At 44.9% G+C, this 27292-nt stretch overlaps 2 protein-coding genes and 1 long non-coding RNA gene across 6 annotated transcripts in view; 2 read left to right on the forward strand and 1 right to left on the reverse strand.

Annotated features, from left to right (window-relative positions):
* LOC149874616 (endogenous retrovirus group 3 member 1 Env polyprotein-like) overlaps window positions 1-3657 on the forward strand; it is a 65936-nt gene extending 62279 nt beyond the window's left edge. For all 3 annotated transcript variants that reach the window (XM_090064727.1, XM_090064745.1, XM_090064736.1), the window contains one exon: window positions 1080-3657. In XM_090064727.1, the coding sequence (XP_089920853.1) occupies window positions 1989-3101 (1113 nt within the window). In that variant the 5' untranslated portion in view covers window positions 1080-1988 and the 3' untranslated portion in view covers window positions 3102-3657. The remainder of the gene's footprint in view (window positions 1-1079) is intronic.
* A 285-nt stretch (window positions 3658-3942) lies between these two features.
* Window positions 3943-7867, reverse strand: LOC149874617 (uncharacterized). The gene is made up of 2 exons (XR_016444446.1): window positions 7732-7867; window positions 3943-4299 (listed from the first exon to the last, which is right to left on the reverse strand). It is a non-coding gene; the product is annotated as an uncharacterized LOC149874617 (long non-coding RNA).
* A 44-nt stretch (window positions 7868-7911) lies between these two features.
* TUBGCP5 (tubulin gamma complex component 5) overlaps window positions 7912-27292 on the forward strand; it is a 48471-nt gene continuing 29090 nt past the window's right edge. The window contains exons 1-8 of one of the 2 annotated variants that reach the window (XM_090064757.1): window positions 7912-8221; window positions 9944-9997; window positions 10088-10196; window positions 11922-12018; window positions 16814-16893; window positions 19852-19987; window positions 23612-23729; window positions 25382-25471. In XM_090064757.1, the coding sequence (XP_089920883.1) occupies window positions 8067-8221; window positions 9944-9997; window positions 10088-10196; window positions 11922-12018; window positions 16814-16893; window positions 19852-19987; window positions 23612-23729; window positions 25382-25471 (839 nt within the window). In that variant the 5' untranslated portion in view covers window positions 7912-8066. Of the gene's footprint in view, window positions 8222-9943; window positions 9998-10087; window positions 10197-11921; window positions 12019-16813; window positions 16894-19702; window positions 19722-19851; window positions 19988-23611; window positions 23730-25381; window positions 25472-27292 lie in introns of those variants that run through there. The other variant, XM_090064766.1, reaches the window with a different exon arrangement.

Below are 27292 nucleotides of genomic sequence, written 5' to 3' on the forward strand. Positions count from 1 at the left end.
GCACTCCACCAGCCTAAAGAGGTAGCAGTCATTCATGTGCGGGCCCATGGGAAGGCTGCTGAGAAAAAGCATAAGCTTGGAAATGCAAAGGCTGATGCAGCAGCAAAGGAAGCTGCATTTATTGGGGGAGAAGCGGAAGAGGTATCCAAGCAGGCCATGTCCCATGCCATATGGCCATACGTTCAGGATTTAGTCCCACAGTATTCCCCTGAAGAAGATAAATTTGCACAGAAAGCTTGTGCAGAAAAGAACTCCCAGGGGTGGTGGATAGTACCAGGAGGGAAAGTCATGATACCCAGGCCATTACTTCGGGAGGTGCTGCAACAGCTCCATGCAAGAACCCATATGGGAGGTTTGGCCATGGGTGATCTAGTGATCCACCAAGCAGTAGCCCCAGGGCTATATGTAGAAGCTCAGCGCATTGCTACCAAGTGCATCACATGCCAGAAAGTAAACCCTCGAAGGAAACCCCCTGTGCCAATGGAAGGTAGACCCTGGGCAGCGTACCCTGGACAGGCATGGCAGATTGATTTTGCCGAGCTCCCACGGTCCGGACATCACGGGTTTTTACTTGTCATGGTAGACCAGCTCTCTGGTTGGGTCGAGGCTTGGCCCACCAGGACTGCCACTGCAGCTACAGTAGTGAAGTATTTGTTACAGGAGATCATTCCCCGGTATTCCCTGCCTGAGTCCATCGAGTCGGATCAAGGACAACACTTTGTGGGAAAAGTGGTTCAAGAAGTCGCACAAGCTCTCAAGATCACTTGAAAACTACACACACCATGGAGACCACAGAGTTCAGGACAAGTGGAACGCATGAATAGGACTTTAAAGACTTTGCTCACCAAAATCTGTATTGAAACACGCCTTAAGTGGCCTCAAGCATTGCCGCTAGCTCTTACTTGCATTCGAAACACTCCCCGATGGGGCCTCAAATTGACCCCATATGAAATTATGTTTGGCAAGCCGCCTCGAGTCTTACCTCCTGGGATGCGAGAGAATGTAACTTTTGAATTAGGTAATAGTGAGCTTCATATGTATGTTATTGCCTTGCAGTCTGTCTTGTTTTCTCTTCACAGGTATGCAGCCTCCTTTCAGCGTCTGCCTTTAGATGTACCGGTACATGACTTCTCCCCGGGAGACTGGGTCTTGGTGCAGCGGTGGAAAAAGGAGCCTTTGACTGAGAGGTGGAGTGGCCCTTTCCAGGTACTTCTAACAACCCACACCGCTGTAAAGATTACTGGCCATGATCGTTGGATACACCATACCCGTGTGAAGCGACATCCACGAGCATTAGAGGACATCAACTCCCGAGACGAACTCACTCCGGAAGCTGAGTCGTCTTCGGAACAAGAAGCCAGCAAGTGGAGCTGTGAACCTACTGGTGATCTCCAAGTGCGCCTGAGACGGCTTAATCAAAGCTCAGAAAATTAGACAAGAAAGTAAAAGGGAAAATATGGTGGGAATCTTAATGTGCCTTGTTGTTATCTGCATAATGAAAGGAGCAGAATTGAGCAGCCTTAACCGCTGGCTCACACCCTCGCTTTCCCAAATTGCTCCCCTAGGGACAAATTTGTATGTTGATATGATGGAAAGAATTGCAAGTACTTTTAATCTTACCAACTGCTGGGCCTGTGGGGGGCTCCAAGAGGCCAGAGAACAGTGGCCTTGGAGGGCTTTTCCTTTGGCCCCAAAATGGTTGGTCAGTGACAAGGCGGATGTTAAGAGTACTGGTCAAGAATGGGATGAAAACCGCAGCTGGGATCTTTCCCAAGTGGCATTAGGAGAGTACTGTATTAGCAGTAATGGTACGGGGAGAAGTTTGGGACATAGTCAGTGTACATGGACATTGAAATGGGCCCAAATATGCACCAAGTATGCTGATCAATGGAATTCTGCTGTTAGCATCCCAATCTCCCCGCAGGTGCAACAGACCAAAAAGACAAGAATAGTACCTTTCGATTCTAACCCTACCAGATGTCAGGCATATGAAAAGGCCCAAGGTGAACGATTTACCTATGTCTATAGTTGGAAAATGGGTACACCCGAATGGCACGGTGGCAAAGTTTAATGCATATTGGAGTGCCTTAAATGACACAAATGAAATAACCAAGTGCGAGTATAGGGATAAAGATGGCGTATGGAAATGTCAGTTTAAACGGAGTAACTATTACACTGACCCTTTAGGGCAGACGGGCAACAAATACTATCCCCTTCTTTTCCACAGCCGTGACCCCCTAGCCTTGGGAGGGGAAAACAGGTCCCTGAAAGGACATTATTGGATTTGTGGAAGGAAAGCCTATACAGTACTACCACGAGGGTGGACAGGAACCTGCTACATTGGAGTAATTGTACCATCTTTCTTTTTGTTACCATCTCAGGTCGGAAATAAGCTGGGAGTCTCTTTGTATGATGATTGGAAAAGGGCCAAGAGAAGTATTGATGTAAGTTTGACACAGGGTGGCTCCCAAAAGTGGAAGGAGGATGAGTGGCCTCCTCAGAGGATTATTGAGTATTATGGACCAGCTACATGGGCTAATGATGGAAGCTGGGGTTACCGGACACCAATTTATATGCTAAATAGAATCATCCGGTTGCAGGCCGTCTTGGAAGTAATTACTAACCAGACTGCCACTGCTCTCGAGTTGCTGGCTCGAGAAAGTTCCCAGATGAGGGAAGCCATATACCAAAATCGAATGGCTCTAGACTATTTACTCGCAGAGGATGGTGGAGTCTGTGGAAAGTTCAACCTTTCTAATTGTTGCCTCCAAATAGACGACAATGGAAAAGCAGTCTTAGAGATTGCCAAAGAGATTAGGAAAATAGCCCATGTACCAATACAAACGTGGGAACCCACATGGAGTAAAGACTGGTGGTTTCAATTATTTGGAGGACCCTGGTGGAAAAAAGTAGGATTTGTGCTTTTGTGTGCTCTGACTGGTTTGATTTTTATCCCTTGCCTTATTCCTTGTCTCACTAGATTGATAACCACTACAGTAGAAGGAATGCAGGTCGCAGCAGTTCCTTTGAAAGCACAGACTGTAGCAAAAGTCATGGTCCTCAGAAAAATTCCTCGTAATTATCTTGATATGCCCAAATGAAGTAAAGATCAGAAAGCATCTTGAGGGGGGATATTGTTAGAAATATTATTAAAAATGCATTATCAATAAGTCTTGTTAAAACAGCGCAGTTGTCAGCCCTCCCTGGTGAGAGAACTGGGAGAGCTACTGAGAGCTCTTTGTATTAAGGTATCACTCTCTCTTTGTTTTGCAAAGTTACTATCTCTTTGTTACAGTAAAGCATATACTCCTCAGCTTTTCTCATGCAGATAAGAGTAAATTGCAATTCTAGCCTTGAAGCAAGGAAAAATTCAAACTCTTGTAACCTCAAATATTTTCTACCCATGCGCAATGAATTAATACATATAAGCCTATCCGCCCCGCATACTTAAGTAGTTAATTATAATACACATGCGACACATGATTTGACGTATTCACATACATGTTTGTATGAATCGGAAATGAGTTGTAAAAGTTCCTCCTTCTGCACACGTGGTCAGGAGAGAGGGGATAAAGCCAGCTGGGCAGTTTCCCTCGGGGGCAGCAGAGTGTTTGATCTTTTGTCTCTCTCTCTGACCCTATTTGCAAATATATACCTTTTGTGTTGCTAATAGAGTGTGTCTGTCTGTGTGGCTGAAGGTTTTTTTCGCCTCCCGAGAAACGAACCGCGATTTTTACATCAAAGGGGCGGGGAAAAAGGGGGGGACAGACTGAGGCCTCTGCAGTGAGGCAGGGAGTGGGGCTGGGGTAGGGATAGATGCTGCACAGCTGGGGAGTGTCGGGGAACAGCAGCCCCAAGGTCACGGTGGGCCGAGGGTGGTATCGGATATGAACAAGCAGGATTAGCGGCGAGGAGTTCTGAGTGGTACACGGACTCGTGCGGTTTCAAAGTAGATTAGATTTATTGACTTACGCTTTGGAGCGTAGGCAGAGACGCTTGCTTCGGTTACAGTTACAAAACCAACGAACAACAAAGGGGTCTGTTGGTCCACGGGGTTCCCGAGTGAGCCCTTGATCTTTCTACCCCGAAGGATAGGTGCAGCTACCCACTCGTTAGTCCCAGGGCTGGTCAACAGCTTATTGATTGGGATGACAAACAACAGAACTGTAACGCGGTGAACGATGTAAACGACGTGACAGCAGTCCAAAGTGGATAAACAGATGGTCAATGGTGTTGCCGAGGCCGAGATCGATGCTGGAGGATGTCATGATATCGTCGCCAAGGTAAGTCGGGGTTGATCTAAATCGGAGTCGGTGCCAAAATCAGTCCGGTAGCCAAGAATTAATATACGGGAATCGATACAAAGTCAAAAACAAATCGCAAAAGCCACACAGGAGGAGACCAATGGGCCGAGAAGCCCTGCTGAGGAGCAGCCCCTGTTAGAACAGCCTCTGCTCTCAGCTCCGATCTTTCCTAGCAAGACAGTCCCTGCCAAGGCAGCCTCTGTTCGCCAGTCAAGTGGGTCTCCCCTCCCGGGCAGGGGGCTCACAAGCCTTTTATATGAATATAGTGGCCAATCAGGTTGTTAGTTCTAGAGAATTTTCTAGTCTAATGATGTCATGCTTTGGTTGGAACTGAGCATGTGCGTGTCAGATTGCTTCATATCTTTGTTAGCATTGAGCATGTGCATGGTGGAAAAGTAGGTCAGGCGTGATTGACAGGTCTTCAGGTCACCCAGGGGGACATGCTGGGCACACTGTGGAATTTTCCATTAATCTGGCTTGTTCGCGCATGTTAAATTCAACTCTCTGTGTTGTCAGCAGTCAATCAAAAACTTTGCTCTGACAGGGAGGAGTGCAGGATGGAGCCACAAGAGCGGTTCATCTCTGGGAGGTGCAGGGATGGGGGGCACAATTCCTGCTGCTGTGAGCACCCTGGTCGAGGTCCAATGGGCATGTGCCCCCCAGATCTGTGCATGTGATGGAGCAGCTGCTGGTGCAGGCTGGACTCTGCACCCCACTGCCCCAAGAGCTGCAAGACACCATGTGCCTGTTGCAGCCAGGCAGGCAGGGGACACACACACACAAGCACACACACGCAAGCAGAGACAGAGACAGACATACCCTGAGCAGGTAAGCGTTTTTGGGGGGATGCAGTGGGGTAGGATGGGGCGGGAGAGAGGGAAGGGGCTGCAGGAGCCAGATCAAGAATGGGCGGGGGAGTGTGTCTCTGTGCCCGCTCCCAGGAGCAGAGGTGGGGTGGGGGTGAGGGCAGCAGTGCCCCTCTGGGCCACACACGCATCGCCCGGCTGGCCAGATGGGGGGCCGCGGCTTGCACATGGCGGCCACCACTGCCCCACACCAATGCTGTGCCCTGCACTGCTTTGCTGCGACTGGTCATATGTACAACTCCGTGGGCTGGTGACAGGTGGTGCACGGTGAGTCAGTCAGCAGCCCATGGAGCTGCACATGCGACCAGCCACAGGAAAGCAGCATGGGGCGCAGCAGCAGCAGTGCAGGGTGGTGGCACCCGCACCCTTCCGTCTGACCAGGCACCACATGTGCAGCCCAGAGAGAGGCACCACTGCCTTTGTCCCCCCAGCCCTGGACACACAGAGTGAGCTGAGGTGGGGTGCGGGGAGGCACTGTGTTGTGCCATGTAGGGCCAATGGCACCTGGTGCACCCCTCCTCCTTCCCTGGGTAAGAAGTATGGGAACACGCTGGAAGAAACACCACCACCACACTCCGGGGTGCCCTCTGTCCTCGGCCACTTGCCCACCTGCATGTACCCCCTATGGCCTAAGTACTTCTGGGGGTATGCATACCCCTGGTCCACAACCCTTGCTCTAAATCATATGATAGCCAATGTATGCAGTCAAATGATACAGGCAGCAAATGGCAAAGGGAAAACTAGCAGAACGGAAATCAAATAGTATTTATAGTTTGCAGCAGTAACAGCAGTGATATTTTGCATTGATCCAATTCAGTGCCTTCCAGCACCACAACTCAATAAGAGCTCCCATCAAGCCAAATCTAGAAGCAGAAGGATTAAATAATTTGCTTAAGACCATAACAGTGTTTAAGACGGACCTAGAGAGTCTAGGACAAGACTCTCTTGTCCTTGTAAATAGCTGTAGTTTCTTGTTGTTTCCAGTCCCTTATTCCCATACACCACTAATAAAGGCCTGGGACACAATAAAGTCACAGCTCTTTCAGGGCATGCAAAGGGCTGCAGGGACATAGAACTTGAGGTGATTCCAGACATACTGTGTCACCTGCAACCCAACTCTCTATTCCATATATAGATTAGAGGGGCCCTTCATTAGACTCAAGCCACCCCTCAGCAAATAACAGCTCTTGGCTTTCACTGCTTTTTGAGTACAGAAACATATCATAGCAGTTCTTCTATTACAAAGTACTGAGGAGGACCACAGCAGGGCAGGGGTTTTTTTATTCTTGCAGCTTCCTAGTGGGAATCTGGGGCATGATCTTGCAAATGGCACTTGTACCTCATAGTGCTAGCATGGCGGCAAATCACTTGATTCCAATGCCATTCCCAAAGGTGAGCAGGGTGAGGGCAAGGGCCAGGACAGCACATTCAGCTCCAGAACAAGATCAGGGGGCAGGCACATGGGGCCCCAGGCACCACAGCACCAAGTGGTGACAGCAGAGCCTGGCCCTCAGGCACTTGTGTGGCTTTTATGTATTATTGAATAGCCACAGTTGTGAGACTACCCCACACTGACACCATCCCCGTTCCTGCCTCTGCTGGGGATGTCTCCAGTACCAACCACTGGTGCTGGTGACTGTTCTTGAGCGTTACTGTGGGACAAGCTGGGGCTAGAACTGCTTTCACAAGAATGTACCCAGGACCTGAAATATGTCTTTCTGCCCTGTTGTGTGAAAATGCAAACCACAGGCTAACGGCTAGATAGTCCCAAACTTTGCAACCGATTTCACAACTATGTAACCCAAAGTACGCCTGCGCTAAAGGAATTTTCCGGTACCTTGTAATCCAGTATATAAGCAATGGAGAATAGGCACTCGGGGTCAGCTTTGATCTGAGTCTCATGACTCCAGACCGACCTGCTTGCAAGCAATAAAGGCTTTGTCTCTGTGGCTTGTGGTGTGACTCACTTCTGGGGACCAAATTGGAACTTAGCCTCCAGGAGCTCGAACGGCCCCTTGTGCAACATTACCACGTCTTAAAATATGTAATGATTGTACTGGAAGCTCAAAATTACTGTATTTGCTGAAAAATGATCATATAGTAAAATTAGCCTTATTTACTTTATTTTGCTCACTGTGACTTGTCAATGAGCGAGTGAGAACTGGATCATCAAAGCTGAATTATTTCTTTATTGTGAGGCAAGCATTCATAAGCAGGGATCCTTGTTTTCTCTGACTCAATGCAATTTTCAGTTAAGAGAAGACAACCCCAAATTTACATTTTTCCATTATTTAAATAAAATGCCACTTTGTAGATCGACATCTACACTATAGATGGTGGTACATTTTAATCATGGAAAAATGTGGATGTGGGATTACTTCTTTAACTTAAAATTGGGGAATTTTTTTTTAATCAGAGAAAACCAGGATCCCTGGTCATAAGGAAGTGCTAACAGCAACCTCAAAATTGGGAAAGACTCTCTGAGAGTGACATGGGCCTCACATATGCTGCATCAATTAGCTGCCTCGAAAAATATTGTACATTTTGAACTTTTACTGTACCTCGTACAAAGGTTGTAGTTATTACACTAACACGAGAATTATGGCTGCCGCTAAGCCGCTGCGTGTCACCGCGGCAAGGCACGAGGCGCCCCCGGCAGCCGGCACGTGGGTCCCAAGCCAAGGGCGGGAAACCTTGGCGCCTCCCGCTCACGCCGAGTTACGTGGCCCGTAGCCGTGTTCTATAACGCTGCAACCGCTGCCAGGCATGCGCACTTCCCCTTCCACACGTTCAGCCCGGAGATCTCGCGAGAGACGGGCCGAGAAGACTCGCGAGAAGTGCGGACGCCAACGCTACAAGCTTTCGATAGCGTTGCTTTCTACCTCCCAACCCTGTCATGGCGGCGCCGCTTCCTGCTGCCCACTGGAGCCATTTCGAGCAGGAGCAGGCCCGGGACGTTCGGGCGCTAGTTCGACAGGTGACTGGCCTCGGAGAGGAGGAGCCCGGTAGCCGCTTCCAGGCGGCGCTTAGCTTCGCCTCCTCCAATTTCAGGTCAGCGCGCGCGGGGGCGGCCGACCGGAGCCCCGCCCCCTCCTTTGCCCTGAGTCGCGCGCAATCCTGTGCTAACGTAATGCGCTAACATGCCCGGCGTCCCTGTGACTGGGCAACGCCCGTTCTCGCGTGATTGGCCGAGCCAGGGGTCTCGAACGCTTGGGGCTCGGCACAGAGTCCCTGGCCCCGCCCCCAGCCTGTGACGTGTGTGGGGGCGGTGCTTGTGACCCCCGTGAGCAGTGATGCGGGCTTGGGGCGGCTTTGCTCTCTGCTTCGCACCCCGTTAACTGCTCGTCACCCTCCTCGGGCTGTGCACCATATGCAGAGGCTGCCCGTTAGCTCGGCCCACGTGTGGTCAGGTGCCTGGTGCAGTTGCAGCTTTATCTTTCTGCCCCCCTGCGCTTGTTACCCCACGCCTGAGCTAATTAACTGACTGATGTCTTTGCAGCATATGCTGTCATGCTATGGGGCTTAAGCACCCACTAAAAATTAGCGGGTACTTGACACCCATGGAGCGACGCTTACAAATGATAAAGAAGTCTCTCTCTGTCTCTCTCTCAATAGAGATCAGGGACTTCAGCAGGGCTTTTCGATGCTTTTAGCTAAAACTGATTCAATCAGCTTTACCTAAAAGTGCTAACCCCTCCCCTCGCCCCCCCCCCCCCCAAATAAACCCTCTGATCTTTACAGATGCTGCAGAGCCAGGTTGAAGTAACATGCCGCCTCTTCTGGGCATCTGTGAGGCTTGGCACTGCTTACCACCTTTTTTCCTGGGTTGTTGGGTTTTTTTGTTTTTGTTTTTTTGTCTGCAAGCAGCAATATCCAGAGTTGGTGCCCATGCTGTGTAGGGTCTCAGCCCCTGTGTTTCCTCTCTCTTCTTGCCAGCCCATTCACAGCCTCTTGGAAGAGTAGGTTGTTGCCTATAAAAACTCACATTTGGCCAAGCCAGTTGTTCCCCATGGTGTCCCCTTGCCCTTCCTTCTGCCCATTTTTAAGGTAGATGTAATAATCATACAGAGTTAAGGGCTGGAAGGAGGTAACACTTTAGTGTCCTCTGTAGGATAAGTACTAAAATCCACTTTATTTACCCCCTTTTGTCTTGCATCTGAAATTATTAGCAGTCATTGTTGAACTAGCACCTCTTATATCCCTTCATATTAGAAAGGCAGAAAGACCTTTTCTGGTAGTGGTCCCAGAACCAGTTTTATGGGTTTATTTGGAAATCGTTAGCATTCAGTATGAAACTTGAGGGGGGGGGGACTTTGAGATGAGACCTGTGAAAAGGTCTCATTCTGTAGCAGTTGTTGTATATATATTTACAACAGAGTATTGTTACTGCCCACCTAAGACTAATTTACAAGTAGGCGTTGATATTTATTGCATTATGGAACAAAAAAGCCAACCTTAGTTACAGACACATTTTGTTCCATTTGTTTAAAACTGATTCAAGTGGTTGGTGATGTCTAAAAGTAACTTACACCTCACTTCACTATTCTGTGCAGCCAGTGAGGATGATATATTTTTTGGATGATGAAGTAGAAAGTAATTATTGGGTAAATAAGTTTTTTCCTTTTGTTTTTTTTTTGGGGGGGTTAAGAAAAACATATCAACAAATTTGTGCTTAGAAATATAAATATTTGGGTGGCAAATGAGCTGTCTTTCTTGCTAACTTAATCTTCTTTTCAGCCATTTTTTCATATTCTGTTTTCATTTTGCATCCAGATTTCATCGGTTTCTTGATGTAAGCAGTCACAAAGTAGAGAGGACAGTGGAAGGGTAAGCGTCTTATTTTACAATGTAGATTAATTCTGTAATTTTGAAGTATTTGTTTAATGTGGTTGTGCTTTTGGTTTTCTTTTTAAATAGGATTTATGAAAAGCTGATTATACATTCAGAACTCAGTAAAGCTGCGAGTTGGAAAAGACTAACAGAAAAGTTTCTGAACTTGCCTCTTCCAAACACTGAAAAGACGAAAGTATGTAGAATGTAACTGTTTTTATATTCTAGCTTGTTGCCGTTATCCTGATGTTGGATATTTTGTAGCAATTTTATACTGAAACATAAATTAATCACATTATTGTAAGATTGCTGCTCTTTGAGGTGATGTTCCAAGGTATCATCTGCAGTTTTCATACTAGTTTTAAAACATGAATTGCTTGGACATATCACTTGGGTGTCTGGGCATACTTTTAATCTTTAATATTACACGTAAGAGTCTCAGAGCCCAATATTCCATTCTGCATATGAACCTTTTTGAGATGCTGAGACAAAAAAGAATGTACTCAAGTAAGGGAGCAGGATGCCAGATTTCAGATGGGAAAACCCCAGTATGAACTGTTTAATGTTTTTAAATTTTGGCTCAGATGGATATCTAGCTGAAGCATATTTTAGTATTGTGGTTGCCTTCCTACTCCGAATATGTTCTTTCATCCCTGTGAATTTTACATGTGGTGTAGGTGTACGAAGTTCCAGATCATCTTAGGGCATCTAATGGATTGAAACTGAATGCTTTCTCACTTTGACTACCTTCACCCTGGCCCCCAACCACCTTCTGTGTGGTTGTTTTGAAGCTAGGTTGTGATCTAATACTGAAAGTTTCCATCACTTTAAAATATAGGCACCCTGAGCTAGCTGAGGCATACTGCATGTTGCTCAACTGTATAGTAAGTCTGTGTGTGATCTGTTCCTAACTGTTGCTCAGAATTTTGTTTTTCATTGAAGTGAACTTTTCTTTGGACTGGTTGAAGTTCCTCTGTATTGTAAAACTAGCACTGGCAATATGAATGCAGCTGGAGTCACTAAATCCCCTCTGGGAAGTTTCAGCCTATAAATGGTTTAAACTGTGTTTTGGTTTTCACTTTGATACAGCAGTCTATGTGCATAGGAATATTGCAGGGATTCTAAGTACTAATGACTACTTACCAGAGTTCTTATTACCTAGAAATTCAACTGAATGGAGTAGTAAGCAAAAATACCAGTACTAGCATTATACCAGAAAAAAAGTTGCATTTAGAATTTGCAGTCTCATGACTAGAAAGGGTTTGTGACTTGTTAGCAGTGAACTTGGGAGTCTCTCTGCCTGGCTCAGTGGAGCTTGGGTATTACAAGTGTGCAGCATATAATAGGATCTGTGACACAATTTTCTACGATCAATTACTATTGCAAAGTGCTGAAATATTGTAATACATAGCTGAGTGCAGTGCTGCTTTTATAATAATTTAGGTACGAGATTTGTTTTTAATAGAAGTGGATATTTTCCTTCTAGTCCCAAACAGCTTTTACCAGTTAATTTTAAATGAAAAAGATCAAAATATTCAGGATCTATATGATAGAATCTTCATCAGATAGTACCAGCCATAAAAGACAAATGGTGTGCTAGTAGTTTTGTGCAGTTTCACAGAAATGTAAAATAGTAGTTCTAGAGTAACATTTATGAGGGTTTAAGGATTTATTCTTTTAATCTGAAAGAATGCAAAGTGATGTGGTATTTAAACATTACAAATTATGTGTAATTTAAGAGTTTTAGTTTACTTAATATTTAGTTTGTATTGGAAAAATAAAATGAATTAGGGTGTCCATTATTTGAGCCAATCATGTGCATTCCTACATAGACAAGAATTCCTATTGAATTATTCTGTTTCCTAAATTCTTTAAAAACCATTTAGTTCATTTACTCATTTGCTGCTTTTGTTCTTTAAAGACAGATGCTCATTATGCCATCCTGTCTCTTCTACTTTGCCTATCTGATTCTCCTTCCAATACCAACTATGTGGAAAAGCCAAGAGAGAAAGAAGTGGGTAAGGTGACAAGATTTTTACTTTCCAAATGAAAACTACAATGCCAAGTAACAGTTTGCAAAGACTGCATGTCACAGGGGCACTGAGATGCCCTGTTCCTAGGCAGGAATAAGGGCAGCTGCCAATCACAAGGGCAGCTCAGGTGATGGTTGCTGGGGCAACCATGCTGGTCAGGTGACCAGGAGGGGGCAGGGCCAGGCCTTTATAAACAGCCCAGGCTGAAGCTTCCCTGCTGACAACCGGAGATGCAAGACCTCTGCAGTAGAACCAAGCAGAGCAGAGGCGAGCGATGCAGCCTGGTCACCCAGGCGGTTGCATCATGGTAAGGGGAAGAGAACCCTGATTGGGAAGCTAGAAGGTGGGACATAGTGGCCATAAGGGCATGGCACTTAAGTTCTAGCCAGGAGACTTATTTTCGGTTATAGCCAGTTGGCTCACGGCTTTACGTTTCTTGTTTGTTATTGCTACATACCAGAGGACCGGGTGAGGCTGTAGGGGTGCGCGGAGGCCTCACGGGAGCTCCCCAGTAATCTGGGGGTTCCTGGTGCCCTGTGGGGTACAGTGAGCGGTGCCAGGTAGGCATAGCTGTTCGTGCCGGTGTGGCGCGGTGTTGAGGGGTGTTGACCCCAGCCCTGTGGGGCGATAAGCGGAGAAGTCCGAGTAGGGTGAAAGACCCTGACGGTGGTCTAGGGGGCCAGCCGTGAGAAGGACTTGAGAAGCCCCAGGAGCGGGCATGTGTACTGAGAGAAGCCCCAGGAGCGGGCACATATTACTGATAGAAACCCCAGTAGGGGTGCGGACTGGAAAGGGTCCCAGAGGGGCTTGACAGTGGTGGGGATCCTGAAGGGTCAAAGGGGCCCGGTAAGGCTCAGGCCACCTGAGCCCAACTGGGAATTGATAGAATTCCCAGTAGGGGTGCGGGCTGGAAAGGGTCCCAGAGGGGCTCCACAGTGGTGGGGACCCTGAAGGGTCAAAGGGGCCAGGTAAGGCTCAGGCCGCCTGAGCCCAATTGAGAAGAGTGCTGTCAGTAAGCCCAAGAGGGCTAACGGATAGAGGGGCACCAGAGAAGGGGTGCCGGTTGCTTGACAAGCCCAGGGGCGCTGGGCAGGGCACAGAAAAGAAAAGGACCTGATAACGTCCTGAAGAGCTGCGAGACTTGGGGCGTGCTAAAGGGGAGGTAGGAGGCTTGCATAGCCCATAAGGCTGGGGTGCACCAGGTCACTCCATACGGAACGGGGGACAGTGTAAGCATAGCACGGTGTCCAGGACAACAAGAGGCAACCTCCCTTTTAGAACCATATACCTACAAGACATGGCGGGCGAGTTAGAGGGTGCTGGATCACCTAATTGGCACGGCAGGGGGCGCTAGTGGGATCACGGCCGCTCCTAGGCCCCAACCCGTGACACCGCAGCTGTCCTTGCAGCCTTGGACCATGTTGGTTTAAACTTGTTTCCAGGACCTCTGCTAATTATCTTCTGTAAGTTTTGTCTTGTATACAATCCATCTATCATATTTATTCAATTCTAGGATGACCACTTAAGCAAAAATTTTGTTTGGTATTATTTTTATAAATGGGTATACTGACAAACTGCAGTAATAACAGTAAGTTATACTGTTATATAAATTCAACATCAAGTTCAGTTCAAGCTTAAGTCTAACCTGTATTAGGTTGTGTTCAGAACCTGGAGAGTACTGTGGCATTCTGGATCCCTCCCCACTGCTGCCCAGAGTCTCGCTTTATGTTGGGTCCACTGTTGAATGCTGGGTCCCTTGTCTTCGTAGCTGTGTCCCTCCCTGAAGCATGCAAGTTACCTGGCTGGTTCCTGCATGGTCCCTTCTCACTGTGTGCCTGGGTGCACGGTCAGTTCACAGTTCCTCCCGACAGCTTTTTGGCTGACCCCTGCTGGGTTGCTCCAACCTGCTGCCTCACTAGTGGGTGCTGAAGCAACTTGGCACATGCTGACCAAGCTCTTTGCATGCAGCTGGGAATGACCCAGCAGGCACCGGCCAGGCATTGTCCCCACAGCATATAGGGTTTGTGGCCAGTGTGTTCTGAGTCATTCTGAGCTGCTACCTGGCTAGCGGGTGCTAGCTGGAGGTCCTAGCATGTAGTGAAGGACCCAACCAGCCTGCCAGCACGTGCTAAGTTGCCCTGGCACCTGCCAGCCAGTCAGCAGCTCAGAGTGACTCTGTGCTGGTCAGTCTCCTCACATACAGCTGGGAATGATCCAGCTGGTTCCAGCCAGGAACTGTTCCCACAGCCTGAGGACTTTCTGGCCAGCATGTGCTGAGTCTCTCCAACACCTGCCAGCCAGGCAGCAGCTTAAAGTAACCCTACATGCTGAGGGGAGAATGCTTAGCCTGCATAAGCCCAGTCCCTCTCTGCTACGTGGCCATGTGCTGCGTGCTTCACTGTGCTGCTTTCTCACTTAACTTGCCATCCACTGCACATCTTCCTATTTTCCAGCAAGTTGTATTCAACTCCAAGGCAAGACTTAATTTCTTCCCCAACCCCCTTGCCTGCTCCCATGTTGAATGGGAGAAAAAAGTCTTGTCTTGTTACTTGTTTACTCAATTCTAAGTTCATCTGTAATATGCCACCCTGGCTTGTCCTTCTGTCCTATGTATTTAAGATACTCTGGCCATAGTGGATGGGGAAAGTTGGAATTAAGACTTTCCAAATACAGTCTGTTTGGTAGTACCAGAAGTTGTCATCATCTAATGGCTATTTGTGTTGAGCGTATCCATTTTCCGCTGGACAAATGTTGACATCACTGACTACTGTCACAGTCAGTGTTTGCAGCCTCATCAGAGAATCCAATGGCTGAATCGACATAGAACCAGATATATTGTCATTGGTGGAACCTCCAATTTAGGATTGATGTATTCCAGGAAAGTTGAAGGAAGTTTGAATTGCTGCTATATTTGTTATGAGTGTAAATGGAGGACTTTGCTTTTTAACACCATTAATTTGATATGTTACAGTATGATTAAATTGAGTCAGAAGTAGAAATTTACCCAAACCTAATAACTTTGTATGTAAATCCACATGGAGTACTCATGCAAAGACTTGACATAATCCAATTTGTTTATTATGCAATATTTTCCTTTTCACCCAAAGTGCATTGAGGCTCCAGGAAGTAGAAGGGAGGGAAGTTTTCTGTTCCAACTAATCTGAACTTAACAGTACTTGCTGCCCAACTAAACTTAGCAGGAATTGTTTTTCCTCAGTTTCCTCTTGCAATTCTACTATATATGTACAACATCAGGTAGTATAATACAATTTTTAAACCCATGCCTCTGACAAAAAGAAATGGTGGAAAGTTAGTAATGCTTAAATGGATCAAATATAAGGGGGGAAGGGGGAGAAATGGAAGTTACGAAGTATGTTTCCTGGAACTAACATAAATCTTTGTAGCATTTATTTACATCGGTGAGTAATATAGTATAGGTGGAATGGATAGTGTTGTAGACTAAATTGAAGGAGACTTTTGTAGCTTTAAAACTTTTCTGTGAGTGGATTCTGCTCATTGTTAGCATTGGAGCACTTGCAGATCAACTCAAAGAACTTCAGTAGCTCGCCTCTAATTCCAAATATTTGATTAAAATATCTTATAAAAAATAAGCATAGTATCAAATAAGCTTCTTGTATGTTCTTTTTTTTTATGTTGAGAATAAAAATGAGGGTTTGTGCCTTTAAGTAAAAGACCTGATCCTGAAAAGACATGTAAGGTTGCATATTTGTAACATTTCCATTGAAGTGTGAATCTCACTAGTTGAATTGAGTAAAACTATTCACTCTTGCAAGTCTTTTCAGGTTTACGGCCTTGGATACAAAAGACATGAAATTGGGCAGACAAGATAATGATGCATTAGGCTGTATACCATGCAAATATATTTTAAAACAGTTGAAAGAGCACCTCAGAAGAAATATTATAGTTAGAGAAATGCCAAGTTAATAAGTTGCATCTAGATGTTCATCAGGGGTGTGAAACTTGCTCCTCACCCATTACCCTCAATTGGATCTGTACCATGGGGTTTCTCAGAGGCTGTATCTGGACCCATCTCTGGCAGTGGGATGACCAACAGTGATATAAACCAACCCAAATTCTCAGCCTCTCCAGAGCAAAATCTTTAATAATGTGTTACTAGACGATTTTATACTCCAGTGAAACTTGTACAGGTTTCCTTTGCTTTATGTGAATCTTCTATGTGCATATTCACTCTTATGTGATGATAACCCTTTTTATATGAAAAATTTGTTATATGAGGTAAATTCACTTTTAGGCGATTGGTGTGGTGGAAACCCTCAGTCTGCTGCTTTGTGTGGTGCATTTTGGGAGTGATGCGCACCAAAATATAGTCTCTTGTGCAGATCTGTGCTCCTTGCTTGTCTGCAACGTGTGCTTCTGTAGTTGCCATCCCCATTAGGGTAACATTCACCACCACCCTGTGCTGGTGTGTACTGTCTGCTGTTGGTGAGTACCAAAATTGTCTTGTAAAAGGGTGGAAATGGGTCTGGGGCTCAGTATAGTTAAGGTCTTGGAACATATCCCTATTTCTTACATTGTAAAGTGAGTTCTCTTTATGCAAATACAAATTTATGCACTTCTTCCAGGAACGCATGTACAACATACAACAAGGGAAACATGTATAACATTGCTAAACAGAGTACTATAAATAGAGGAAACAGATTTCCTCTTACTTTGTAACCAGATATTTTTAGCTTTAAAATTTTTTTATATGACGTTAGAATTCAGGGAGACTCAATAGTCCTGTGTCTGTTCCTTTTAGAAAAAGAAGAAGAATTTAACTGGGGAAAGTACTTGATGGAAGGGGAAGAAATTTATTTTGGTCCTGACATGAACTCTCCAGTAAGTTGTCGTATAATAACTCTATTTACGGTTGAGATGTGGTGAGGAAGGTCCTATTATCTGGGTCCCACTAGGCTGCGGCACTGCTTTTACTATGGCACACTTATAGACTTGGGTTCTTTGTCTGCAAGCCCTTTGTGCAAACAGAGTATCTTAACCTAAATGCCATAGATGCCTCAGGATCAGCACCAACTTCTAAGAAATCCCAGTAGCTTAAATGCAACCTCATTTAGAACTCCAGTTTTATCAGCATTCTGGATGATGGCTAGCCTTACAGGTAAGTATACAAATGTGCACACATCAAAGGCTTCCATAACACCGTTGCCATTTACTTAATAGCATGAGAAATGCACAGTTCTAGGTGCATTACCTGCAATATCTTGCATACATTTCCCTTCTGCATCCCCCTCAGAACACACCTTAGGCTGAGATCAGGTCGACCCTTATCTGACCTTGGCTGGTCACTGCCTTTAAATTGGCTACCCCTGTTACACAACTGTGCTTAAAGCCTCCTGCTTAAATTTTCCTATATATCTCTATGAGTTCTCTATAACTTCTCTGCAAATAGGCAAGATTAAAAAGGTCTTCTGGGCTTCAGCCAGCCCGTTGCCCAACCTATTTTCACCTCAATAGATCACTATTATTAAGATTTAACAATTGACAGTCCTTGAGATAGAATGGATATGACAGACCTAGTCAGCTGTGCTAGGTGCACAATCACATAAAGGTATTAAAAATACTTTGCTTATAATACTTCTTCATAATAAAAAAACATAATGTCATAATTCATGAATTATAAATAGATTTCCCATATCAATGCAAGATTCAGTAAAGCAAATAGTTTATGCTTGTTTGCATTGTAGGAGCCTGACACTCTGGAAAAACAGGTTTATTCTCAAGCAGTGGAGGCCCAGGATATCCAGGAAATGGCATTTTAGATCAAGTTTAATGAGTTGATTGGCTCTGTGGAAGTGGGAAGAATAGTGGATGTGACTTTAGCAAGGTGCTTAATATGTACAGTCTCCCAAAACATTCTCACGAGCAAGCTAAGGAAATTAAGGTTGGGTGAATGAACCAGTGGATAGAAAACTGACTGATTCGTTGGACTTAAAGAGTAGTAATCAATGGCTCAGTGTCAGAAGTCATGTGCCCCAGCCCTCTAACCATTTTCATTGCCCTCTGCTTGACTCGCTCCAATTTATCCACATCCTTTCTGTAGTGGAGGGGCCCAAAACTGGGCTAAGTACTCCAGATGTAGTTTCACCAGTGCTGAACAGAGGGGAAGAATTGTCTCCCTTGATCTGCTGGCAGTGCTCCTACTAATGCATCCCAGTATGCTATTAGCCTTCTTGGCAACAAGGGAACATTGTGCATCGGTTTGTTCCATACTAAGTGCACGACTTGGTACTATTGAACCTTGTGAGATTTATTTTGGTCTAATTCTCCTATTTGTCAAGGTCTCTCTGAATCCTAACTCTACCCTACAGTGTATCTACTACCTATATCAGCTTAGTGTTCTTTGCAGACTTGCTGAAGGTGGACTCTCTCATATCTTCCACGTCACTGATAAAAATGTTGAACAAAAGTGGCCCCAGGACTGACCCCTGGGGCACTCCACTTGATACTGATTCCCACCTAAACATAGAGCCATTGACAGTAGCTTTCTGTCTGTCTTGTAGTCCATTCATCCAACCCATACTTCCTTAGTTTTGTCTGTGAGAACATTGTGGGAGATCATATCAAAAGCCTTGCTAAAGTCAAGGTATATCACATGTATCAGGTTATATATTACTTATATCATGAAATTAAATAAGGACAAGTGCAGAGTCCTGCACTTAGGACAGAACGGACCCATGCACTACTACAGGCTAGGGACCCACTGACTGAGTAGCAGCTCTGTAGAAAAAGAATTGGGTGTTACAGTGAACAATAAGCTGAATATAGCCAACCATGTGCCATTGTTGCACCAAAAGCTAGTGACATACTGAGGTGCATTAGTAGGAACATTGCAAGCAGATCTAGATCGAGGGAAGTAATTATCCCCCTGTATTCAGCACTGGTGAGGTCACATCTGGAAAAGTTTTGAGCCTGCCTCTACAGAAAGGATGTGGCAAATTGCAGGGGTCAGCAAAGGACAAGTAAGATGGTTCGGGGCTTGGGGCACATGACTTCTGAGGAGAGGCTATGGGAACTGGGCTTTTTCAATCTGGGGAAGAGAAGATGGGAGATTTAATAGCAGCCTTCAACTGCCTGAACCCCTGAAGGCTGGTGGCAAAAAGAATGGACTGTTCTCAGTGGTGACAGAGAACAGAGGAAGGAGCAATGGTTTCAAATTGCAGCAAGGTTAGATATTAGCAAAAACTTCTCACTAGGAGGGTAGTAAAGCACCGCAACAGACTACCCAGAGAGGTTTTGGAATCTCCATCTTTAGAGGTTTAAGACCCAGGTAGGCAAAGCTTTGGCTGGCATGATCTAGTTGGGGATGGTCCTGTTTTGATCAGGTGGTTGGACTAGATGACCTCCTAACTCCCTTTCCAACCCCAATTTTCTATGATTCTATGTTAATAAACCTGTTTTAAAAAAAAAAAATCATACTGGTATACTCGAGACCTAGACCTAAGGTGCTTTTTGATTCCATGGTTGTGGAATGTTTTATGGAATCCTACAGCATGTGCTGAATTGTACTTTAAAAACCATGTATTCTATGTATTTTAGATAAATAGAAAGACAAGGCCCTGAGCTGTAAGAACTAAATTTTGATATTGTACATCAAATAACTTAAACCACATGGAACCAATATACAACTGCATTTTGTTTAAAAAAAAATGGTGAGTGTTAAACTAAGGATTTTCAGGGTTCCTCCTACTTTATCCTCTCCTTTTTAACAAAGCAACCAAGAAGAACTGGGCAGAGATCATTGTATTGCACTAAAAATGTAGCTGGTGTTCTGCTTGATAGGATTGGTCAGAAGACAGTGAAGAGGAGGAAGACACTCAGCCTCTGAGCAGGGAAGATTCTGGCATTCAAGTAGACAGAACACCACAAGAAGAACAAGATCAAAACAAGAAAATGGTACCCAATGTCACTTGGAAAGGTTTGTCTTTTAAAGTGTTCCTTCTTTTTGGGGGGTGGAGGATGGGGACTGCAGAATCTCATAACAAATGGATTGCTTATTACACTTACTTTATGTAGTAAACTGCCTTATTTATGGTCTTATAAACCTGCTACAGTATTAGAATTATAGTTGTTAAAATAACACTGTTCTGTTCAGCAGAGTGAAAACAGTAATGCTTGCATTTTCTGCATAGCAAAGGCTTGATTCAGTTTTCATTAAAGTAAATGGGGGATGGGGGGCAAAATTCTTCAATTTCCTGTTCAGTGAGAGTATACACGCTCAAGGTGATCTAAAGACTAAATGCATCAAATAAACAAATACAGAAAGGCATACAGTAGACTCTTGCTAATCTGCAACCCATATAAATGAACACTCAGTTTCTGTGCACTCCCGATATGGTCACCAGAAACTCAAAGAAAGCAAGTCCTTGTACGCGTGCAGATTTTTATAGTAGGTTTTATGGCAATATTATGTATTTATGGATTGTTTGGTAGTAATTTTTGTGTTTGTTTTCCCCATTACTTAATTGGCTGCTCTGGTCACATTAGAAGAAAAGAGGTGTTGTTAGCAGGGTTACCAGCCCCAATATATGTGTGTTATGTATGTATATTTTATTAACAATCTGCAAATTTTTTACTGACAAACGTTTTTATTGATATATATTTTTACTAGCATGTCTTTTACATAACGTCGCTGTCACCCTTTGGCCAGGACCTGAAGCAAGGCCAGATAAAGATTTACCTATTTAACACCAATCAAAATGAAAATGTTTGGTTGTCAGTAAAACGTTTGCAGATTATCACTTTCAAAAAAAATTTTTTATGTGGGAATCCTGCTTAACTGCAATAATGGTTTTACACTATGCTGTTTTACCCCAAGAGTCCCCTATTCAGCTCCACACTCTGCTCCCAATGACTTCCTGCACCATGCTGCCAAGTGGCTCCAATACCTTATCTTAGCACAGACCCCTACAGAGACTCCCATGATCTGAGAAGCCCTGATGAGCTTCCTTCAGGAAGCTGTGCTCCTGCTCAGACACCAAGTGGTGCTGTTCTGTTCTGCTCTGATCTGTCCTTCCATTCTGCCTCCAGTATCTTTCCAACAACACAGCTTCAATCAGGCTACAGTGGTGTAGTGTTTTTTTTATAGGTAGATTCATTTTTGCAGGTTTTGCATGCAGGCATTTTTAGCTTTGGGTTGGTTTTTTTTACAGTCTCTTCCTAAATTTAAAGACAGTCTCTAAGGTATCTAATAAACATATGTATTATCCTGCTTTCTGCCTTACTTCAGATTAACACATAGGGTTGCCAACTAACTAAGTCATAGGTGCATAAGCTTTCATAAGTAGCAGTTTTATCAGATCTATCATAGCATCTGATGAGAATGGACCCTGGTTTTCTGTGATTAAAAAAAATCACAAATTCTCTGATTAACCCTCCTCACACACACGCAGTCTCTGATAACCCCCCCCAGTCTGCAATTAAAATGAAATGCCCCTATGTATCTATCTATAGATATCTATAGGTATCAATTGAGCACAATGTTTTATTTATATATTTACTATTTTAAAGCAATTTGGAAGCCTACCAGTGCCTCAGTCACTATAATAAAATCAATTCTAAATACCTATAAATGTTGGTTTTTGAGTTGTTTATCATGGAAAATCAGAACTCCTAGCTCACCAGAATGCAGATCTAGGCCCCTTACCTCCCACCCACAGCCTTCTGGCCCTGCTGGTGCTCCTGCCCCCTTCCCAGCCCTGCCAGAGGGGGGGCCCAGCTGCCAAGAGTACAGGGCCAGGGACCCAGGTCTGCAGCCCCCTGCCTCCAGCAGTAGCGCCTGAGCCCTGGCTGCTGCCCATGGGCAGTGCGTACTGTGGCTGAGTGGAGCATGGAGCCCAGCTCCCATTCCCCTGTGGGCAACGCTGCTGGAGTGGAGCAAAATGGGGAGGGGGCGGAGCAGGTGTGGGCTGCCCACTGCACGCTTGGGCCCAGCAGGCAGGACCTGGTACTGTAGGGCAGAGCGGGGCCAGGTGGGGAAGCTCCTTGCTGCTGCAAGCCATGAGGTACCCCCTGCTGCCAGGCAGTCAAGGGCACTTTGCTAGGGTGGTGCATGGCTTGCAGCAGCAAGGAGCTTCCCCATCCGGCCCCACTCTGTCCTGCCACACCAGGTTCTACCTGCTGGGCCTCAGGGGGAGGGCAGCAGGGCATGGAGCCTGAGCCTGCAGCGAGCAGCCTGCATCCACCCCTGTCCTTTGCACAGATCTGGGGCCATGTGCCTCCTGTGCCCCCTCTGGGAGTGCATGCAACAGATGGGAGCCAGGCCCCAGACAAGTCCCCCACGGCCCCATCCCACTTCCTGCTGGCACTCTGTGGCTTTGCATTCTGTCTGCCGGTCCCAAGCCCTGCACACCACCCAGCTGGACAACAGCCACAGCCCTGCCTAACTCCTTCCCTGTAGGGGGCCTCAGTTCTTCCCTTCTCTCTGACAGACTTACCTGTGGGAGCTGCTCTCCAGGCTGCCTGGCGGCCATGTGCATGTACATGCAAGAGGCACCCCCTGCCTGACCACCCTGCCTTACAAGGAAAGGCTGAGGGACCTTGGACTCTTCAGTTTAAAAAAGAGAAGGCTGAGAGGGGACTTGGTAGCAGCTTACCACTACATCAGGGGAGTTCAGCAAGTGCTCAACAAACAGCTGTTTACCAGGGCACCCTTGGGGAAAACTAGGAGTAATGGCCACAAACTCCTAGAAGACTAGTTCAGGCTCAACAGTAGAAAAAACTTTTTCACAGTCAGGGTGCCCAGACTGTGGAATAAGCTCCCTCCAGAGGTGGTGTAGTCGTCTACCCTGGGAATCTTCAAGAGGAGACTGGATGGTCACCTTGCTGGGGTCTTTCCTGCCTAGTGCAAGGGGATGTACCCAATGATTTTCCAAGGTCCCTTCCAGCCTTACAGTCCGTGAACTGTCCTTCCGTCGTCCCCCCCCAGGCCCCTTGCAGGTAGAAGTCTGCCAGCCTGCAGAGAGCTTTTTGCAGAAATGAAAAATCCACGTTTTTCTCAGGTAAAAGGAAAAATCTACATTCTGCCCCCTCCCCATTTTTCTGTGGGAAACAGAAAACCCAGATCCCTGCTGATGAGGCCGCTTCTTAAGTCACTGCTTACAGAAGCTTATGCATCTCAGATTTATTTAGTCTTAAGTTGCAGATCCATCCTGCTTTCTGTTTCACGTTAAGTGACATCACTGGTATTTACCAGTTTTCTTTTGTAATTCATCTTTAGCATAATTCTTGTATGCATTATTTTAATATTTTCCTAAAATAAAGGGTATTTCCTGAAGAAGAAAAGATGTGTAAGTATATCCGTGATTTATTTTTAAGATGTGGCATCTGTGCGTATAAACTTATGTGCACTTGTAATGACTGTTTTCTTATGTAATAAAGTGTCAATAGCCATTTATTGGGATAAATCTATACTTCTAAAGCTAATAACTGTTTTAAATTTGTAGGCTCAGTGATCTGTTTTTGTTTTAGTATTTTTTGGGTTTTTTGAAAAATCTCCTTACATAAATAAAATCTCCAGCTAACTATCATATATGTTTACCAGTGGGAGAGCCAGATGCACGCAGTTGGCTGGAGCAGCATGTGGCACCACAGTACTGGACAGGAAGAGCTCCTCATTTTTCTCATAGTTTGCATTTACATTCCAACTTGGCTGCTGTCTGGTGAGGAAATAATGTTTGCTGTATATTCACCACCAAAATGGCATAACTGAGCTGTAGTGCTGATAAAGTGTGTGGAAGGGACAGAAGGGGTTTTTGTTTACTTTTTCCAAAACCTCAGTATCCTTTACTGATTTGAATTTTAAAAAAATGGAAATGAAATGGAAATTAGTAAAATAAACCAGCATTATAAACTTACATAGTTGTTGTTAGGATATTTTATTATAAATTATTACTATGCTAATCTATTTTTGTTAGGTTACTGTTTTGTTTGTTTCTTAGATTTATATGCTGCCTTTTCCCAAAAAAGGCTTGGGGTAGCACACTAGATCCTGACCTTAATGAGGAGGGGAACAGGAGAAGACAGTGACATGAATAAAGTGATTAAAGCCCCTGGCCATTTCTGCCCTCTGCCGCAGCTTACTTTGAATCAGCAGCAACAGCCATGACGGCTCTGGCTGCTGGCTGGGTTAGTGTTGGAGCTAGAGCTGCAGTAGCTCCCCTGACCTGTGCGGTCTACCCCATGGTAAATGGAAAGAAAATCTTTGTCCTGGATTTGAGTGTGGTATTTACTCGCTTCTCCAGAAAAGGACCTGGAGGTTACAGTGGACAATAAGATGGATGCGAGTCAGCAGAGTGCCTCTGTTGACAAGAAGGCTAGTGGCGTACTGGGCTGCATTAGGAGTGTTGCCAGCAGATCGAGCAAAGTAATTATTAGAGGTACACAAATATATTGGTGCTATATTGAATCGGTGCTAATCAAAGGAAAACTAACATTATTGGCTTTTTTTGGCCAGTGTAGCCAATAATGTACCGATAAATATAATGCATCTTCTGGCTGGGATCCTGGACACCACATGCATGTGAACAGCTGCAGCATGCACATGGCCAGGAATGCAGCCAGGCAGTGTGAATAGCAGCTCCCTGCAGGTAAGTCTGGAGGAGAAGGGGCAAGGCAGGGAAGATCAAGGTCCCCACAGTGAGGGAGGGAGTGGGGCAGGGAGCCAGGGTAACAAGTGGGACCCAGGGCTGGAGTGGGGGGAGCAGGACAGAGCCATGGGTGTTGGGGGGCAGCTTCCTGCTGCTGTGTCCACCCCTAGGGGAAGCATGGGGGGCATGAGCTCCCTCAGATTTTTGCATGGGGCAAGGGCAGAAGGGTGCTGATTTTGATGAGCTTTAGTTCGTTTGACAAGCTTTAGTTCAAGCGCCCCTGCCTCCATTTTTAAGCACCAGGATGCTGATCCCCTGAATGAGCCACCCACAGCTCCGTCCTGTTTCCCACTCCTAGGGTCCCATTCACAACCCTGCCTGGGCAGTGCCCCCGGCCCTCGCCCCACTCCCTCACCATGGGGTCCTCAGTCTTCCTTCCCGCCCCCCCTTCCCCTCCACAGACTTAACTGCACTAAGCTGCTGTCCATGATGTCTGACTGCATTCCTGTAAATCAGTTATTGGATCTGTCTCAGCCAATATGCCTGCTGAATAATTGGCTGCTGGTATCAGCCAAGAAAATCTTTATCAGTGCACCGTTAGTAATTATTCTGGGAAATAAGTTATGGAAGAATTCAGCAAAAGATTACTGCTTGATTCTTGTTTATAATCATTGTGGTTTTTGGCACTTTAAATTCATAATACTTTTTTATTTTTTTTCTTGTAGGGAGCAGCACTTGTACAGCAGTGATCCATTATACATGCCAGAAGAAAGAACTCTAGTTACTGAAACGCACGTTATACGGGAAACGCTTTGGTAAGCAGAATTTCAAAGATACTTGAGTATTCCATTGATGGAAGAATCTCTTATTCTAACCTAACAATGTTATAGGGGAGAGATTTATGGTTGGATTTCAATTTCAGAAAAGGAACCTTACTAAATTGTTTAGTTTATATATTATTATCATCATCATCATCATCATCATCAGTAATAATTGCAAAAGCTGTGTGTTTTAAAGATTGATTTAGAAGCCAGAAAACAGCCCAGTTTACCCTGCCATTTCATGTATTGCAATACTAATACTAACAAAATTAAAAATATAAAATTCTGAATTTACGAACATTTTATCTATCGGGTAAGATGTTTTTGTTTCTCTCACTATATAAAAGAATTTTGAGCTTAATTCATAAGATGCGTTTAGGTGGGAGGAAAACTGTAGAAGAAAGAATGGAGGATGAGATTGAAGTTGAGAAATTAATTGTCAAAGATCTTCACTTGCTGGGTTATATTGCATCCTTTCTGTCAGTTGTCTGTTATCATGTACCCTTCAACTAAGGTTTGCCTAACAGTTGTAGATTTCAGTTGGCTTCCAAAATGCAATACAAGATGTAGTCTTTTATGCCTAGCTATATGGGCTCCCTTTTCACTCTGTCTTGCCACAGCAGTCACAGTCCAGTTGGGTTTTTATAACACATTTCAAATATGGTTAAGGGGCTATATCTTTAGAACTTGCCTTCACCAGTCTATCAGGAGTGAGTGCGTTAGTTAAGCTTCAGATAAAAAGTCAAGGCTTGTTTTGTCCAGGTCTTTCTTCTCATTTTCAGTATTCAAATATTAAACATTCCTGTAACACTTTAATAATAATAACAGTTCTAACATGGGTTATATTTTTGCCAGAAATATTTTGGTGTTGTCCCACTTTTCTTTTGTGCTAAGGTCCATAGATCCATGTACAAAGCATTTCCAAGGCATAAGATGGTGGTGGCAGAATCACACCTGATGGTTTCTTTCACCAAAGGAATGACCTACCTGCTGAAGTCTTTTATGACCTGACACAGTATTGCTGTTCCCATATTTAGGAAAATTTCCAAACTTTTATTTCAGTTTTTAGACTTAATTTGTATAACTTCCCAGCTCTATGACGGGGCTGCATTTGTTTTTTATTGTATTTCAATTACACTTAATCCTTTTGAGGTGTTTGCAGTGGCTGTTTCCTTTATAGACCTCAGTGAGAGAACTAGGCGAAAAAACTAGAGTTAAAGCAATAGTCTGGGTCTCCTGATCCCCTATTTAAGTGTCTTGAGGAGCTTGGCAAGCTGTGTTGATAGAATACAGCCTCTCTTTCAGTACAGTTTGAATATTGTCACCGATTGCCATTTTCCCAAGCAGAAAGGAGGCCAAGCAAGATGGGAAAGGCCAGGTCATTTTAGCAAGATGTCTTCGTGGGATTGTGATTTTTTTTTTTTGGTGAAATTACACTTAAGTGTGCAGTTGCTATAGATATGTAAACTGTAACTAATTGCATGCTTCCTCATGCACCCTACAAAGATGTAATAACAGAAAAAGGGATTTCTTGTCTCACCTTAAAATACTGGAATACATCAGGTGGTTGTTCTGATATGTCATCATTAATCTCCATTCCCTAACTGCTGGATTCTCATTCCCCATGCCTTAATACCCAGGTGGTTTCTGTTCTCTTGCAGATTTTAGTGGCTCACCACTATCTCAACTTTTTTCTCAAATGCAGATAGGCATCATCTCAGTTCCTTCTTGTAAGCATTTAAAATTCTTGAGTAATGTAAGGCCAACGGAAGTAAGTGAGTATGAACTGTCATCTGACACTAAATGGTTCCACAA

Source organism: Crocodylus siamensis, chromosome 1 (genome assembly GCF_052110815.1).
Source record: "Crocodylus siamensis isolate JL-2025a chromosome 1, ASM5211081v1, whole genome shotgun sequence".
Taxonomy (NCBI): Eukaryota; Metazoa; Chordata; order Crocodylia; family Crocodylidae; genus Crocodylus; species Crocodylus siamensis.